Here is a 19,427-nt window from a genome sequence, read left to right on the forward strand (position 1 = left end):
AATGGCCATTGCAGTACTTAAAACACTTTCTGTGCTCTTCTCCATGGCCATTGCCACACTCTTTGTCCTCCGCCACCCCCTCTCCTGCAGAGCACGGTGTGTACATGGTGCCTTGCTAAACACTTAAATGGCCAGTGAAACCAGAATAATGTATCCCCTCCAATCCGCAGTGTTCCCTGGCTATATACTGGCTATATAAATGCATGAACACTATCAGTTCCTAGCCTAGTCTAGTTCCTGCAAAGGAATTCTTGTCTTCTATCCTCTTTCCATCCGTGTTTGACCTTTTGCCTGTATTTTCACCCTGTACCTGTGTTGCCCGTTTTGTTTCCTTGAATATCAACTCTGTATGGACTGCACCAGCTCTGACCATGGCCTGTACCCTAGACCACTGTCTCTCATCCTCTTTAACCCAAGAACTGTGTTGTGGAAAAAAGTTCCAACAAGAACCCCAAATGGAAATTGTAGTATCTGTCATGTCACAGATCCTACATCCAATGCCAAGTGAGGAAGAGACACTGAATATTGCAATATTATTTTTGTAAGACTATGAGAGGAGTGCTACTAGTATTAGTGGCGTCCCAGGTAGACATGAGGCAGAAGAATGGATAATGTATCCATAGTCTTCTATTCTGATCTATGTTGATTGGGTCGGTCTTTGTAATTGTTTGTGCTACTGTGTGCTTCTATATGGGAGATATGGAGTAGATAGTATACATAAGACTTTATGCTTCTTATAGCAAGCACTATGTGAGTTATGACTCCTCTCTTTTACGCTTTATTGTTTTGGATTTTTTTTGCCATAGGGTAATATGTGGATTAGGACTATGTGAATTACACCATACTGTGTAGTGTTCTCTCTCTCCCTGTGACACCTATGATATAATCTTGTTTTTAGCTTGATTGGTTTTATATCTATACTTCAATAAACTTTGTAATGTTTTTACTTTTTTGCTGTTATACTCAGTTTTCTTCTTACAACCTGGATGTGTTATAGTACATACTAATCCACATCCCTTCTTTTTGCTGTTATTGCAGCTCTAGTATTAGTTTAGAAGCTTTTCAAGTACAGATGGTCCCTTCTTACTCTCCTCTTGGCTGGACCTGTCCACATATGTGTGTCACAAGGTGACCAGTTTTACAAAACAGCATGATTTTGTGATACTTGTGTGTGGGCAGCCACGCCAGTTGTTGTGTTACAGCGTGTCAAGGGTTTTGCTAGCATGTGTTGATAATGCATGGAATTGGTTTTATGAGAAATTGGCATCCTTAACCAGTTTCGAGCTAAGACAGGGGTGTAACTATATGGGGTGCAGAAGTAGCAACCGCTCCTGGGCCCTAGAGCCTCTCTAGAGTATAAGATGATGTCAGTATTATAGATAGCACATGATAAGTGAGGACCCCATTCATTGTTTTGCATTGGGGCTACGTATTTCATGTTACCATTCTGAGCTAGGGTAAGGGTGGACACATTTGTACATTGGAAGTAGTACTCTGTTTTCAACATGTTCTCACAGCATTTGTGGTTGTATTTGTTACAACAACAAAATTATTTAGGAAATGTGACACTTTCTACCAAAACCACTGTTGGCTGGCTAATGCCTGGACTCTTGCAAGTGACTGGCACAATTGTATACATAGTACTTAGAAGACCTTTCATGTCCTCATCATTGTGCGTTTTTGTATACCTCTAGAAAGCCAACAGTACACTTCTGACAGGCCTGCCCTTCTGACAGTGGGGAGATATCAATGCCGAAATTAACGGCACCAATATCTCCAGCACTGGGGCACATACTAGGAAAGCCGACAGTGAATTAAGTGCACTGTCGACTTTCTAGCAGTATATAAAACCACATTGATGAGGACGTGACAGGACCTCTTTAAGCATGCTTTATTGTATAGGCTGTTTATTATATTGGCATAATTTTATGGGCATATTAATTTGTCTCGAATATTCTAGACAATATAATATATTATATGCCAGTAAAAAGTCAGATTCTCCAATTTGCAAAAGCTGCTGGACACGAGAGAAATTTACATAGAGAACATCAACGTTTGCAACCTTTGCACAATCGACGGTACAGTATATGTAGGTTTTGGAATATGGCCGAAATCATTTCCCTGGTGTCTTATTGCAATAGATAGGGAACTGCGGTACCTGCTGGGAGGCCTGCCAGCTCTTTCTTACTAATAGAGAGCCAGTTTAGGTCACCCTGTATAACGAATTATTCTTCCCAGCAACTTTAATTAATTAAATTGTCCATTTTCCAAACAGAATGCTACATGAGCAAATTGTTCTGAAAATATTGTGGCCATGGGGAGCATTGATCTGTTGACTATCTGAAAGGTAGTGTAGTGTAGAAAGTCAATGCAGATGTCTGTGAATGAACTTTTATAAAGCATTGCTCCCTGAAGTAAAAACGTAATCCATATACATTGTGCATGTCTTTGAGTACTCCCCTTGTCGGAAGTATTTTATTCTTCTCATCCGCCATTTTGTATATATTTGTTTTTGCAAAATCTGGAGAAAAAGTTGTATGGCTAACTTTCAAAGTTTGTCAAAGTTGCTACCAAACAACAAAATTGTCTAGTTAAGACTAGGATCATGTCTATGGAGATCCAAACAAAGAAGAGCCTGACCCCTTAATAAGAAGATACCTGGGGACTCCTTTACTATAATCCATTACATCACATGTCCACTGTTTTTATACTGAAAATGGTAGAAAGAGAAGTTCTCAGTGCAAATGTGAACTTAGCCAAAGGGGTATCTTCGTAGTATTAGCCAGACTTCTGGAGAAACTAAGTGACAGCAAAAGAGGACAAGTTATATTTACATTGGAATTTAGAAGGTCTCAGTAATAGTCACTGTGTAGGGTGTACTGTACTGATAAGACTCTTATATTGTTGTGCGTCACAAGGGGGCACTGTGATGAACACGCTATTGATGTGTACGTGCAGACGATGTAGTTACGTTGCATTGCTCCTCAGCTTGGGGAAGGGCTGACTCTGGACAAGGATTGTTTTAACACTGCAAGGGTCTTCATGGTTGAGCTGTAGTGTGCTGTTGGTAGACAAAGAGCACTGCCAAATTCAGGCTTGCCAATAGACTGCAGGTCTAATAAATTAGATGTCGGTCGTTTGGCAGTAACCAGTTCGATTACCAGGCAGAGCAGTGGGTTTAGATCAACCGTATGAGACTGGGTGACCAACAATGGGTGCAGAATGACTATTCTGCCATGTCGTCATGCTAGTCCCCTGAGCACCGTTATAAATATGCCGTATAACAGAAACCACCATAGTTGAATATACGGCCATATCGTGTTATAACTGCTATCTTGGACCTGTCTTTACTGTTATTACAAAGATTGGGGAACCTCTTGTAAGTAAAGTTATCCTACGTTAGTACAAATCATGGGGGAAATTTACTAAGTAAAAATAAACCAGAATTTTGGCAGAATTTCTTGCATGTCTTGCACCACATCTATCAAGTGTTTTAGACACATTTACACTTGGACTTGCGTGGAAGAGGTGTGGATTATTGAATAGTGGGTGTGGTCTAAGTTATGCCATTGGGTACTAATAAAATGCTAAATTTTACCAACTAATGTGGCGTGACGTTAGACTAGGCAGTCTAAACATGTCCCAGATTTATCACGTGGCAGAATGCTCAAAAAAATAAGTGTCCTGCTTGATCTCAGGGTGCGAGATGCTGTGCTGATTCTAATCTACGAGCGAAAACTGGGCGGAACGTCGAGAGGGATTTGTATTCCATTTCCGCTGTGTGAACTTACCCTAGCATAAGTTTGCACTCTCTAAAGTTTAGACAGCTTTCCATTGAATCCTATCCTCAGTGTTCCCTGGTTTGGTCACTTTAAGCACTGTGCCACTACCATACAAAAAAGAACCCTGTACCATTGTAAATAAGAGGGAGCTTTTGTATTTTTGGAGTAGTGCCATTCACGAGTACCGCGGTGGCTGAGTTATTAACACTGTTACTTTGCAGCACTGAGGGTATTATTCTTGTTCTCTCTACCTGCCGTGCACCCAGCAATCTTTTGCCTGAAAGTAAAAGAAAGAGATAAAATTACATCTTCCGCCTTACAGCACAATTAGGAGGGAAACATCTTCACTGTTTAAGTATTTTCAGAAAGGTTTGTGATCTGTCATCCTGCACATAGCACATCAGGAATGCGTAGGAGGAAAGACGCTGTATTGCTGTATGTCTCCGGAGATCTGCCAAGGGATGCGTTTTAAGGAATAAAAGTATTCTTCACTAACACTGAAAATCTACTTTACATCTTTAGTATCTGTCATGATCTTTGTTTAATTCATAGTCATATAGTGTGTTAAGGGCTTGTTCCTTCAGGACAGGGCATAGGAACTTCCTTTTTTCCATTGTCAGTAGTGGTCACATGACCATTGAGACCAGTCACTGACCTCAGCCCTTGTTGGACAAAGACCAGTAACTTTACTTACATATATCACCAATTATTTACCAGTAATCACTGAGGCCACTGGTCATGTGAGCCTCTCTGCTTACGGCGCGTTGAATCCTGGCACAGGATGGCAAGTGGAGCTGGACAATGGAGCTCGGGGAATAGGTGAGTATATCTTTTTTTTGGGAAGGAGATTGTTTTGTTTTATACCCACTCCAGCTCCAACGCCAATATCAGATATAAGACCATCACACTTACATGTGGGAGCCTCAGAAAGTAACATTCGCCAAATGATGTAGCTGTATATATGCAAAGGAATGGGGTTGTCCAGTTTTAACTAATAAATGTTATTGTTTGTATAATGTTGTTTGTATAATGGAAAGTTCTAAAATTTCTAATAGAATTTGTGTATTCCTCACAGTTTTCTAGATATTTTCTTTCTTTTTTTTTTGGTTATTGCCAGTGTCTAAAGTCAGTCCATGGTCATGTGATGGACACAGCGGTGTGGAACATTGCAGTCACAAGTAACCAAACATCTGTCTTGTAACAAGTCTTTGCTATTGTGTGTTAATCACATGATTATGGACTGTATTATCACATGACCATAGACTGTATATCACATGATTATGGACTGTATTATCACATGACCATAGACTGTATGTCACATGACTATTGACAGATTTTTAACCACTAGAAGTAAACAATGAATAACAATAAGCAGAGATCTAGAAATTTGTGTGTGATCGATAAATAGAATATATTAGATAATTGTATACCTTTTCAGTATACAAACAAGAACATTAATTTGCTAAAACAGGAGAATCCCTTTAAAGTGATTCTGTCATTAAAATGCTATTTTTTCCCACTAGCACGTAGGAATAGCCTTAAGAAAGGCAATGTCTTCTCTGCACTGCTGTTCGGTATTAATCCTGGTTTTCTCCGGTATGCAAATGAGTTCTCCATCTCCAGCGGCCCCTCCATCTTCATCTGGAACGGCCTCTCTTCGCGTCTTCTTCCGGCGCTAGCTTCAAACTTCTACGCATGCGCAGTTAGCTCTGCTATCGGGCCTCGGGCAGAACCAGCTGTACATACCCGTGGCCATTTTTTTGTGGCCGCTTACGCTCTGTACTCCATTGAACTACAGGAGCGTAAGCGGCCACAAAAAAATGGCATGTGCAGTCGTCTCTAAGTCGCTTTAAGTTTGAAGCCGGCGCTGGAAGACGCGAAGAGAGGCCATTCCAGACGAAGATGGAGGTGGCGCTGAAGAGATCTCTCACAGCATTGGGGACGCCCCCAGTGCTGCGAGAGAACTCATTTGCATACAGAAGAAAACCAGGATTTCTACTGTACAGCGGGGCGGAGAAGACATCTAAAGCAGTGGTTCTTAACCTTGTTTGAGGTACCGAACCCACCAGTTTCATATGCACATTCACCAAACCCCCCTTTAGTGATAAATCAAATATAATTTTTGTCCAAATTCAAGACATAGGTATGTGTTTTTTTACTGGTACACAAAATTAACCGGGCATATGGACTAGGGTTCGATCAAACCCTGGTTAAGAACCACTGATCTACTGTAAAGGTAGGAGAAGAATAGTCTTTCTTAAAGAGGACCTTTCATCAGATCGGGCACATGCAGTTTTATATACTGCTGAAAAGCTGACAGTGCGCTGAATTCTGCGCACTGTCGGCTTTCCCGATCTGTGCCCGGTGTAAAGCGCTATCGGTCCCGGGACCGTAGCGCTTTACAGTCAGAAGGGCGTTTCTGACACTTAGCCAGGGACGCCCTTCTGCACAGCAGCGCCTATCGCACTGTACTGTGGAGCGGGGAGGAACTCCCGCTCCTGATAATAGTCGTCTATGGACGAGCTGTGTGAGCAGAGGGAGGGGGCGTTCCTCCCCGCTCACACTGTGCAGCGTGATAGGCGCTGCTGGGCAGAAGGGCGTCCCTGGCTAAGTGTCAGAAACGCCCTTCTTGTTGGGAGTATTTAGGTTCATTACTTTCTATTTTTCTTACCTGGGGAGTTTTTGGCTGCGCAGTGTCTGGGGTGGCATCCTGGCGCTGCGGGGTTGTCCTGTCGTGAGTATTGGTGCACACCTTCTGACTTGCATGCGTGCACTGCTGGTAGGCAGCTTTATTTCCTGGTTGATTAGTCTGTCCTCCCATTTGCACCTGGGAGGAGTGGTCTCTACTCTGTATTTAAACCCATGCCTCCCATGGTTCTGTGCTGAGTGTCGCTTTTGCAGAGCTAGGCCTTAGCAGGAGGAGTAGGTGGTTATCTGGGATAGAGGAAGTTCCGTGGTTGGTTTTTGGGAGGTTTGGGTGAACGAGTTGGTTTGTGTGTTTTCCCTTCTGTGTTCACCAATCCTCCCTCTGTGTATAATTGACTGTGTGAGTGAATTGCCTTATCCTTTGATTTCTACTCAGTTTCCCTGTGTTTGTTTCCTAGTGTAAGGTTCCTTCCCATATTGGTTTGGGGGAATCCTTTCCCACATGTTTCCTGTGTGCTGCTTGTGTTGTTAGTCAGCGCACACCCTTGTCAGTCCCTGTCAGTAGCAGCTTCACTTGTTCGTTAGGGGTGACCCCCTTTAGTCTCCAGTCCCTAGAGATCTTATAGGGCATTCCTTCTCCCACTTCCCTCTAGGTCTACGGTATCAGTGAGAGAGGAGCCTGAGTACAGCCGACCCACACCCGTGAGGCAGGGACCGGGATAGCTAGTGGGAGTAGTGCAGGGCGAGATTCCCTGCTGCTATTCCTTAGCCCCGTTGCAGCTACCTGGACTGACATAACACTTCTGACACTAAAGCGCTACGGTCCCGGGACCGATAGCGCTTTACACCAGGCACAGATCGGGAAAGCCGATAGTACGCTGAATTCAGCGCACTGTCAGCTTTCCAGCAGTATATAGAACTGCATGTGCCCGATCTGATGAAAGGTCCTCTTTAAGGCTATTCCTATGTGTTAGTGAGAAAAAAAATCACATTTTAATGATAGAAACCCTTTAATAATTGGAAAAGAATCTACAAAGCAATCCAGAATGTGCCACCAAGTGCGGCTGAATATTTTGATGATAATTGTTTTCGGCCAACTTAAAATGCTTAACCACATTTTCTTCAATCTGTTTTATGGGCTGTGGCGAGGAAGGAATATGCAGTGCATTTATTGGAAGTGCCCAAGACAAAGTAGTTCTGGAGTAGGGAATATGACTTCTTCCCACAGTCATTCTACAGAATTGAAAAAACTGTCTCTAGGTGCACAAAATATGCCTGGACCATAATTTTGGTGACCTAAATCATTGTTACAAAGATGAGTCACAGCATAGTTGTAGAAAGCACAAGTATTGCTAACTTCAATGCAGAATACCTAATTTGTGATCCAGGTGGTAATGTGAATGTGCTGTTCTCCTCATATTTATTAGTTAAATGTCCTGTATTACTATTTCCCCTTCATGTTATTTCAATGCATTGTTGTGGCTGCCGTCTGCTGGCCAGAATTTGCATGCTGCATGCCCTTGTTCTTGTTAATAAAGTTTTTTCTCTCTGGGCGTGGTTTTAGGCAAAGCCCTGGTCCATGTCACTCCCTGCAGCCATTTTAGTGTTCATAGCTGTGTGACAGGACTTGCTTATAAGTGAATTGGTGTTAATCCTCTCTCTTAGATCAGTAAAGAAGGCGCTTAATCCCGATATACATCATCAATAAATTCAAGTCTTTGGCATTAAAGTTGGCAGCCCGCGTGTCTGGCATTCTTTCTGCCATGGCCTTTGGCATCTCACAAGGATCTGCAGTTCATTAGTCCACCAGGAATTGCCATAAACATACAGTGGTGACTTCACAACATCCTCTGCTAGGGGCCACACAGTGGCTCAGTGGTTAGCACTGCAGCCTTGCAGCGCTGGAGTCCTGGTGTTCAAATCCTACCAAGGACAAAAAACCATCTGCAAGGAGTTTGTATGTTCTCCCTGTGTTTGCATGGATTTCCATCCCATATTCCAAAAAAGACATACTGATAGGGAAAAAAATGTACATTGTGAGCTCTATGTGGGGCTCACAATCTACATTTAAAAAAAAAAAAAAAAAAACATCCTCTGCTGAGAGTCACTTCTAACTCTTTTCATTATCTGACTTTGTCCTTACTGTACTACTTGATATAGAGCTTGGTATAATGTTTTTCCTTCCTCGAGGGTTGAGTGGTTACTAGTTCTTCAGAAAAATATTCTCAGTTATTATTTCTATTATAGTTCATTCTTTCCAAGGTGAAAAGAAAACTAAAGGGCATCATATGAACAGACAGACATTTAGATACATGCAGTAATAACTCAGAGGAGTCTTAGAGGAGACCTATCGTAGATGTATTGTGGCCAACTTTGTCCATCTTCTCTTTCTTTTACATTTATGGAAGAAAAATACACGAGTTTCTAGATTTGTTGTGAGAAATGTGCACTGCCACCATTCTTATTAGTTTTCAGATCACCTCATATTACCTTTATACTAAGTGGACAATGGATATGAAAAACATATTAACAGATAATTTGTCCTATGTCTTATCTGCCTGCCACAATGGATGACAATAGATGACATAAAAATGTCAAACAGTGTGTTCTGGCTCCCGGAAAAAAAAAAGAAACGACATGCTCATTCTTCAGGCAGATGCCGCGGAGGGTTCAGCCTCGGACGTCCACTTTAAGACACTCCCTCCCGACTAGGCCCATTCATTTGGTCGAGCGGAGTGCCACGACTGGATGCTGGTGCACTGCATCGGCATCCAGTCACAGCTACCGTTTTTTTTGGCTGGAATCTGAGGCGGCCTCCGCCTCAAATTCCGGACAAAAATACCCCGTCTGAACTCAGCTTTGCAGGTTCTATCCGACCATGGCTGTCTGTCATATATGATGGAATCGGAGTTGTAGACGGGCTGTGGAGGCTGTCCCCACATGCCTCCATGGCCTCATTCACTGCTGTCAGTGAGCACTACAAAGTGAAGCTACAAAATGGACAGAAATAAGGCCTGTCCTGGTTTTGCCTTGGGCTCACGGCCCTGTGTGTATGAGGCCATAGAAATGAATGGGGGAATGTGCTAGCTGTGACACTGATAATGCTGCAGCCATGTGCATGAGACCTTAAATTGCAAGGAAGAAGTGTATAAGTGGTAGATGTACAAGAAATGGCAGCCACATTGATAATCATGTAGGGCATTTATTTCTGGCACTAAGAAAGCATATCCCTTCCCTGATGATATCTATATAAATCTACCTTCAATTTACATTGTACATGTAGGATATATTTATGTATTGGCCAAATGCCATTGGAATATAAGGCAGCAGGGAAGCAGTAGCCTTTCACATGACTGTATCAGTTTCAGGATGTGGAAGAAGTGAACAGCTTTTTAAGTGATATCAAATGACAATAGCTCGCATGGATTTTTTTCTGCCCATCTTGCAAGGAACTTGGAAATAAGCCTGGCTTGTGTAGCACCTGGGGCTCATGCACAAAACATTCCTTAAATGCAGTTTTCCAATGAGTAATTTGTCTTTTTGGCAGTGTGCCCGCTCTCCGTAATACACAATCACAACACCTTCACTAATTGAGCCGTTCCACTTCACTCATGACATATTGCTCAATTGACGCCACAGCTACTCTGCTAGAGCATATCCTCCATTACGTACCGACTGGACACACATAAGGTTATTTACTAATACTGCTTTTAGCTACGTTTTTGCTGTTCACCATCTGACGTTTGTTCATTTTTTCCACCTTGAATTAGATATCTGAAACTAAATTACTGATATACTAAATTTACCATTCCACAGGCTGGAAAAACCAGATGACTGTTCAGATTTCAGCTAGGATTCTCAGAGATTAGGGATCAAAAAACACTTGCAACTATGGCTGAAATATAGTACTGTGCAGAAGTTTAAGGTGAAGTAAGAGTGTGTTCACATACATCAGTTGCATCAGTATCAGCTTTTTTCTTGGTTTTTTTGTCCCTTAGTCATTAAAACTGATGCAAAAATCAGTTTCATTAGAATTTTTACAAATTTCTGCTCACAAACCCCTAAGTGTCATCAGTTATTACCATCAGTTTTATCATGGTGCTCCATGAGGCATTATGGGCTGCTGAAGCCAATGGGGTAGGGGTAGTCAACTGCTTTTTATTAAAGGTCTGTTGACAGAGATCCACCATCAAGTAAAGGTCCGAGATGAACACGACCAGTATTTACAATATTTTTCCGATAAAGAGACATGTCTGACTAGAAGACCACCCCAGGTTTAGACAAGAAAAATTAGGCCATGGGTGACTAACATATGATTATACTGTGTGGGGAGGCAACTAACGTGGCATTACATTGTACGGGTGGTGACTAACATGGCATTATGCTGTGCAGAGAGCACTAACGTAGCATTACATTGTATGTGATCGCTAACGTGGCATTTAACTGTATAGGGGGCAATTTATGTGCAATTATACTGTGCAGAGACACTAATGTGGCATTGTACTGTGCAGAGATGACTAACATGGCATTATACTGTGTAAGGGGCACTAACCTGGCATTATACTTTGTAGAGGGCTAACTTGGCATTATGGGTGGCAACTAACATTGCATACTGTGTGGGGCAACTAACATGGCATTATACTGTGGGGGGCACTAAAAACATACTATGGGTGAGAGCATTACGGAGCATTATATTGTAAGTGGGGACATTAAGGAGCATTCTACTTTGGGGGGCACTAATGAGACATTAGTTCCGCCACACAGTTTAAAGCCTATTATTGTGCCTTCTCAATATGCACTTTAGTATCCCCCCATCCACAGTATAATTCCCCAATATTACCCCATACATAATTTACTTTAACAGCAACCGGGGGAACATTTACCTCCTGCCAACTGTCCCCCAAGTCCTCATCCCTTATAGTAAGCGGCAGCAGGGATGGGCAATCGTCCCTGCTGCCTGCACAAGAGCTTACATGTGTGAAGGCAGCAGGAATGATTACCAACCCCTGCTGCTGCAAGTGCAGGGCATCGGGGCTTGGAGAGGGACAGCAGGAGGAAGAAGGTTTCTCCTGCCCTCTGTCATAATGACAGCCTGTTCCGGGACAGTAGTGAAGTCGACAATTGCTGACTTTACTACTAGAGTGGGGGTTTCAGTTTCATCCACCTACAGGAGGAGCTGCCAAGCCCAGGTGAGCAACCCCTTCGCAAGTACAGTAGTGAAGCTGGCAATTGCCGGCTTCACTAGTGTACATAGACTATGCGGAATGCTGGGTGCTGCTGTATCCATCTTCAGGCAACATCCAGCACTGATCTGGATTCTATTCATTTGTGGGAAAACTCCTTTAAGTGAATAAAGATAAGAGAAATCTAAGATCAATATTTGGTGTGACCACAATTTGGAGGAAGAGTCCTGAAAGTGATGATATGGCCCCCACAGAGCCCTGATCTCAACATCATCCAGTCTGTCTGGGGTTACAAGCCTACATTCACAAAAGATCTGTGTTTAGTTCTCTAAGATGCTGGGAACAACCTTCCTGCCTGTTTGCAAGTGCACCAGGAAGGATTGATGGAAGGCAAAAGACACACAAAATTTTGATGTGATTTTTACTTTGTTCATTCACTTCATTATATTGACTGACAAAAATAAATTATTAACACTTCTATCTTTGAAAGCATTCTTACTTTGCAGCTTTTCCCCCCATACCTGCCTAAAAGCTTTGTATATGAAATTTGACAGAAGCTCAAAAAGTTGGTTGTAGTATTTTGCACACTTCCAGGAAATCACTGCGACCTGTCTGCTTTGAATGTTTTGGGGGCACGTTGCTCAAACCATATTTTTACATTTTGTTTTTACAACAGAAGGCTGACATAAATACATTAATACATTTACCCTAGTACTGTATGTCTTGAGTATATGGCTAGAAGTAGTTTTGCAGTTTCAAGTGTACTAAAGGGGATTTCCTTGTACCATTCCCATTTGTTGGATTCTTACTGATCAGATATTGATAATCTATAGTGAATGTGATGAAAGAAGTCCCACTTTTGTGTGTATTATTAGTGAATATAGTGTTTTTGCATGTGTCATCAGTATATTACATTGGTATGTGTGTATATCAGTAATGTCAGGGGAGGTAAGGAGTGAAACAGTTTGTTCCTGCCATTGCAAGACTAGATATACTGCCAAGGCAGGTTTATTGCTTTACAAATTCTTGGCTCCCATCTAATAGCAGCCTTGGATAAGAGGGTAAGTTGTGATTTCAGTGACCTCATGGCCATTTATGGGATGGTTACTTTTCTTTCCAAGCCTTGGATGAAATCAGTCATTTGTAAGAGAAAGGCGGAAGAGGAGGGCACCCAAGCAGGAGGCATGGCTAAACACAAGCCAGAGCTTTGCATTACAAAAGACCCCCAGGGCCTTGCAACTTTGCCTCACGTTCTATAGTACCGAACCCCTTGGGTATTAAATTGATACATTTAATGGTACTTTGTGTCTGCTCTGTGAACCCATTACATTTACTGAATACTGTATTGTATTTTGTCTCCAGCATTTGAATGGAACAGTGCACGCTGTCCAACATGCCACTCCATTAAAACTGGGCTGCAAAGCACTCTCATGATGAGTGAGGGTTCTAGTGGTTGAACCCCCATCTATCACCAAAATTACCACCTATCCTGTGCTGTGACTGGAGTATCCCTTATCAGCATATTTATCCAATGAGGGCCAGGTCATTGTGCCTATGCTTGTCTTTAGCTTTATTGTGAAATACAGTACATGAAGCATTTGAAGTGGAAGTAGGACAAGGCAAGGCAATAGTTACAAAATATATAATAATAGAACAAATAGCAATATACTACAACTCCCCAGTTACAGTAGATGATCTGATCCTTACACAGCAGAAACATACCCAAGCTGTGACTGTGAGTATATTATATAACACTTTCAGAGACACAGGTCAGTGAAAGGAAGCGATTATAAGACTGTAAGACATGCAGACAGTGACTATATTAAAACTAACAAGTAAAAAGTAGCTTTTTGAAGAGCTCTGAATACTGCGGAGAAGTCATCTTGTTAGGATAAGGTTATTGAATATGGTCAGAATGATTTTCTAGGGAATAGAACAGAAAATTACCATTGCTCGCCATACTGTAGCTAAAATGAAATGGGTAAAGGATATAAAATGATATTGATCCTCCTTCTATTAACAGAGAATAGCCTTTAGAAAGGGAAATCTGAATTTGCAGACTATATAAATTTGGGCCGTTTGGCACGCTGCACTTGGATAGCGAAGCCAGGTACATCTATAGCCTTCTCCAACATTAGCTGGTAATGGCCAATTTCACATTAGTTGTTTTAGGCTATCTTTTCAAGTTCTTGTCAGATAATCGATGCAGGTCCGGCTTCTGAAATTCCCCAATGGGAATTTGCAGTCGACTTTACATTTTCTTGCTGGATAACATGACAATTAAATGAATGGGCAACCATATAATAGGTGGCACGTACCCGTCCACCAGAGTAAGAGATGGTCTTTGTTAGGGACTCTTCATTTTGGTTAATGAAGGAGATTGCCAAAGGCTTTTGTTAGTAATGGATATCACAAGTTTTAGTTGGATCCAATGTATGATAATACCATTGGTGACCTACAGACCTCATTGACTCCATTATACACCAGAATACCAGCGGAGCCCAATGCTCTGGATCCTGGCATATCAAAAAGATATCACTGCATGCATCTGAACTGAGCCTCCGATGCAAATGTGAACAGAACTTTATGCCATAAAGGGTATATGAAAATAGATTATCTTATTGAGGCAATTTCTAGACTGCTTTACTATTCTAATTATACGTGTTATTACTGCTGCTTATCAGTTCACATCGATTTATTATACTTCATGACTGCCTCTTATTGTATTTATTTCCAGCCTTTGTATAATGCTACAGTGCTGTACAGAGAACTCAGTCACTCACATCCATCTAATATAAATGTAAATCTTGGAATTACGGATAAAAATATCTCTTATGGAGCTTGAGGTCAGTGGTTTGCCCATATAAGATGCAAAGGTTGAAGTAATCTAGCATATGACTGCTGTCTATGGACAGACCACAGTAATATTTCATGCAGAGCCCTGCAATATAAAAACAGGTTTGAAGGGGTTATCCAGCTTTTATAAATTCATGGGATAGGCCATCAATATTAGATTTAGGGATTGACACCCCTGCTGATCATCTGCTTGTGTGAGCGCTGCAGCCCCTTCAGGCTGGTTGATACTTTGTGTATGTTCACACTAACAGGTGATAGCAATACATATTAGCAGTAGTAGAGTAACGGACACAGATGGAGACCCCTCTGTCTGCATTTGTTACCATTGACTGTTCTGTAACATGATAGATATCTTCTTCTGTTGTTTGTTTACTTTTGTAGCAAAAGAAAAGTAAAACAACAAGACAGAAGAAAGCTGCCATCTTGTTTTTACACGGGGATGAATGCAGACAGATACCAAGCAGAGGGGGCTCCATTTAATGTTCATTGCCCTCATCCAGTCACAGATAAAAGAGCAAGAGACATTAAATAACAGTAGTGCGGACCCAGCCTTAGAATGACGTGCTTTTCAGCGTAGCTTTTATGAATATTACGGCCTTTCCCCATTCACTTAAAGACAGGTACCAAATGGGACCTGTATTCTGCTATGCCCAACCGTATCTTATCTTATACCCAGGCTAGAGGTGACCCACTAGGGTACTAGAACCTCCTCTCAGTTGTACGGTTTTCTCCAATCAACTTCTCCTTTATTCTAATATTATAATCACTTTATAATCTTATAATATTTGTCATGCATTTGCACCATGTTTGGTTTCATTTGCATCAAACATGCTCTTTTTGTTGGTCATTGAGGTTTTGTCTTTGGTGCCGGTAGTGTATAAGACATTTTAAAAAGTTGCTAGAAATTTTGCGATTTCACTTGCATTTTGTTAGGTGGAGTAGAAAGCAAAGGAAACTTAAAGGGGTTTTGCCAACACATATTCCCTTTCCACAGGACAGGGGTTAAGTGTCCAATTGCTAGGGACCCGATTGCCTGGCTCCACAGTGATCAGGAGGATGGTGCAAAGTCCCCTAAAGCCTCCTCGTTAGCGCAGCGCCAGTGCTCTTGGCAACCAATTCTCCATTCACTTCTTTAAAGGCGTTGTCCCATTAAAGACACTTTGCCTCATTCACACATTCTCCTTATCACTTGGGGTCCCAGTTTTTGGACCCCTAAAAGAAGGCAGCGCCAAAATGCACACTGGGGTGGGCATCATCCTAGAAGGACAGTAGCTTAATATGGGTAATGTCTTCCATTATTATTGCTTTTTTCTGCTGCACTTCTAGTATGTTGTTATATATTATATCTAATTCTTACTGTGTAATGTGTGTGGGGATTTGGCCTTTATCTTGCGGTATAACTCTTTTTACCTGATCATTTTTAATACTTATTTCTAATAAAGTTGAGATTATTTTTATATTTTGTTATTTTACACTCAGTTTCTTCTTCTTTTTGGTGTGCGTAATTTTTAATATTAGTAGTCTGTTCTTTTGCTTATGTAACCTATACACTCACCGGCCACTTTATTAGGTACACCATGCTAGTAACGGGTTGGACCCCCTTTTGCCTTCAGAACTGCCTCAATTCTTCGTGGCATAGATTCAACAAGGTGCTGGAAGCATTCCTCAGAGATTTTGGTCCATATTGACATGATGGCATCACACAGTTGCCGCAGATTTGTCGGCTGCACATCCATGATGCGAATCTCCCGTTCCACCACATCCCAAAGATGCTCTATTGGATTGAGATCTGGTGACTGTGGAGGCCATTGGAGTACAGTGAACTCATTGTCATGTTCAAGAAACCAGTCTGAGATGATTCCAGCTTTATGACATGGCGCATTATCCTGCTGAAAGTAGCCATCAGATGTTGGGTACATTGTGGTCATAAAGGGATGGACATGGTCAGCAACAATACTCAGGTAGGCTTTGGCGTTGCAACGATGCTCAATTGGTACCAAGGGGCCCAAAGAGTGCCAAGAAAATATTCCCCACACCATGACACCACCACCACCAGCCTGAACCGTTGATACAAGGCAGGATGGATCCATGCTTTCATGTTGTTGACGCCAAATTCTGAGCCTACCATCCGAATGTCGCAGCAGAAATTGAGACTCATCAGACCAGGCAACGTTTTTCCAATCTTCAATTGTCCAATTTCGATGAGCTTGTGCAAATTGTAGCCTCAGTTTCCTGTTCTTAGCTGAAAGGAGTGGCACCCGGTGTGGTCTTCTGCTGCTGTAGCCCATCTGCCTCAAAGTTCGACGTACTGTGCGTTCAGAGATGTTCTTCTGGCTACCTTGGTTGTAACGGGTGGCTATTTGAGTCACTGTTGCCTTTCTATCAGCTCGAACCAGTCTGGCCATTCTCCTCTGACCTCTGGCATCAACAACGCATTTCCGCCCACAGAACTGCCGCTCACTGGATGTTTTTTCTTTTTCGGACCATTCTCTGTAAACCCTAGAGATGGTTGTGCGTGAAAATCCCAGTAGATCAGCAGTTTCTGAAATACTCAGACCAGCCCTTCTGGCACCAACAACCATGCCACGTTCACTCAAATCACCTTTCTTCCCCATACTGATGCTCGGTTTGAACTGCAGGAGATTGTCTTGACCATGTCTACATGCCTAAATGCACTGAGTTGCCGCCATGTGATTGGCTGATTAGAAATTAAGTGTTAACGAGCAGTTGGACAGGTGTACCTAATAAAGTGGCCGGTGAGTGTATTTACTGTACTTTATCAATTATTCTTGCATTGTTATTAACTCCAAGGTCATTCATAAGAACTTTATGAATGGGAAATTTAATTTGTAGAGTTTCTAATAGTAAAAGGCAAGTCAGTGCCCCATTACATTTCCCACCACCACGTCTAAACCACTTACATGCTGTTTGGTGTGATGTTAGATGGTGGTGTTGGGTTGCGTTTAACAGGCATTGTCTCATCCCAGGTGCACACAGCAACATATTTGCATATGGATTCAAATTTATGAATAAATTGACAACTGGGCACTACCTTTCTTGTTTTCAAAGGGGTGTGGCCCTGCCCAGTCTCAAATTGTGAGCTCTGATTGGATAACGTGAAAGCGTAAGAACAGGCCCCCGACTGGCAACACCCATACATCTTTGGTAGGAATTAATGAGGAACGGCATATACTGATTTCTAAATAAAGATGTTCCAAAATTGTTATTTTATAAGCCTTCAATAATTTACCAAAGCAGACAAATCTGGACTGGCGATGGGTCCTCTGTATATGGATATTCTCCCTAGTATATACCTATATACTCCCATGACCTAGTTTCTTGAGTCCAACCTATTGTCAGGCTGCCTGATGCTCTCGTGTAGTGACCCGGCTTTTGTCAATACCCAGAATAGAAATAGCACAGCAGATAAATTATTTAGGAGGGCCGTGTCCGCTGTAGGCTTACAGTGATTATTATTTACTGCTGCAAAAGCTTTGAGCATGTTGGGATTTTGTGAACATGACATCATTTACGGTGACCTCTGCTTTCCTTGTGCATATTTTTTCCTCTTTCTTGACTGAAGCTAAATCCTGCTGCCTTATCAGCGCCTTGCATTGTGTACAGGCAGAAATTGCAGATGAGAGTGAATATTCTCCAGCACAGATGCTGCTGTTACTATGGGGACGTGGGGGCCAATCAGCTGCTGCGGCTGCGGACTGTACTATGATGCTGAGACAAGATGGTGAATTCTACCTCTGCCTCTCATTCATTCCTTCCAGCTGATGCAAAACACGCACACAGGGTGTAGAGCAGCACGTCAATGAAAGCTCAGCCATCAGCTGCAAAAGACCCAAAACACAGCCCACTTTTTTTTTTTTTTTTTCCTTGCAATCGTTTTGATGCTTGTTTGTTTAGGTGACCTCGATTACTCTCGGGCTGTAGCATCGGCTGTTTTGATTTATTTCGGCTTTCCATAACAAGTCCCTACAGAGGGTTGATAGCACGCAGCCCTTGAAGATGGTTACATCACAGGCTGACTGGTGTACATCTTTCCACTGAGGATAAGGCTGAATGAGCAGACTGGACTGTAGATTGCAGCACACACATTGCCTACAGAGCCCGCAGATCCAGAACTAACCTGTCCGAACGTGACCGTCCTGACGACATTGAAGATGGCATGCAGAAGGTGTTATTTGTGAGTATCCCTTTACATTTTGTACATAGATGCATGACATCCATACACGGATCCGGTGCCGTTGAAATAATCTCGGTGTACGTTACGGATGTAGCGTACCATTTTGCTTGAGGTTTAAGATGTCATTGATGGGAAGGGATTGCAGATCTGGGTGGTAATGCTGGAGTAGTGGAAAATTAGAAAGGTTTTAGGCGATGGCATTATTGGTCTCAGTATGAAGGGTCAGCCCTCACGGAGAAAATGCTTTGTCATAACAAGCGGTAAATTTCCTAAGGGTACAGTATTTCCATGAATAGCGCTATAGCCTGACTTGTGCCAACAACATAATGAATAGAAAGCTCACTATGCAGTTGTATTAGTATAGGTAGTTGTAAGGTTACTAGTCACATATTGTATGACAGTATAATGGATCCTATAGTATCCCTCATTCATGACACCTTCTTAATGTTGGGCTTGTGTTTTCTATGCATTGTTGTTATAGGTAAATACTGCATGTTTACACATCTATGAATACTAAGTTGCCAACTGTGTTTTATGTAGAGGGACGAACACGTCAAAAGCGGACACAGTATTTATTTAATAGGCAACGTCTTAACATAGAAATCGATACCGTAACTGCATTACCTGCTTCTTGGATCAGGACACCCGTATACTGTGGATGTGATAGAATGTTGGTGTCAGAAATTGCATTACAAATTGGAAATATTCCTTTTCAGGCTCTATGTGCAGCCATTTTGAAATACAACAGGCATGAATTGGGTATTA

At 42.1% G+C, this 19,427-nt stretch overlaps 1 protein-coding gene across 10 annotated transcripts in view; it reads left to right on the plus strand.

The window, feature by feature from the left end:
• Window positions 1–19,427, plus strand: part of IQSEC1 (IQ motif and Sec7 domain ArfGEF 1) — a 468,208-nt gene that overhangs the window by 231,125 nt on the left and 217,656 nt on the right. For 2 of the 10 annotated variants that reach the window (XM_075286928.1, XM_075286931.1), the window contains exon 1: window positions 18,172–18,662. The exons of the other annotated variants lie outside the window; for them this stretch is intronic. In XM_075286928.1, the coding sequence (XP_075143029.1) occupies window positions 18,640–18,662 (23 nt within the window). In that variant the 5' untranslated portion in view covers window positions 18,172–18,639. Of the gene's footprint in view, window positions 1–18,171; window positions 18,663–19,427 lie in introns of those variants that run through there. 10 annotated transcript variants of the gene reach the window in all.

Source organism: Leptodactylus fuscus, chromosome 9 (assembly GCF_031893055.1).
Source record: "Leptodactylus fuscus isolate aLepFus1 chromosome 9, aLepFus1.hap2, whole genome shotgun sequence".
Classification (NCBI taxonomy): domain Eukaryota; kingdom Metazoa; phylum Chordata; class Amphibia; order Anura; family Leptodactylidae; genus Leptodactylus; species Leptodactylus fuscus.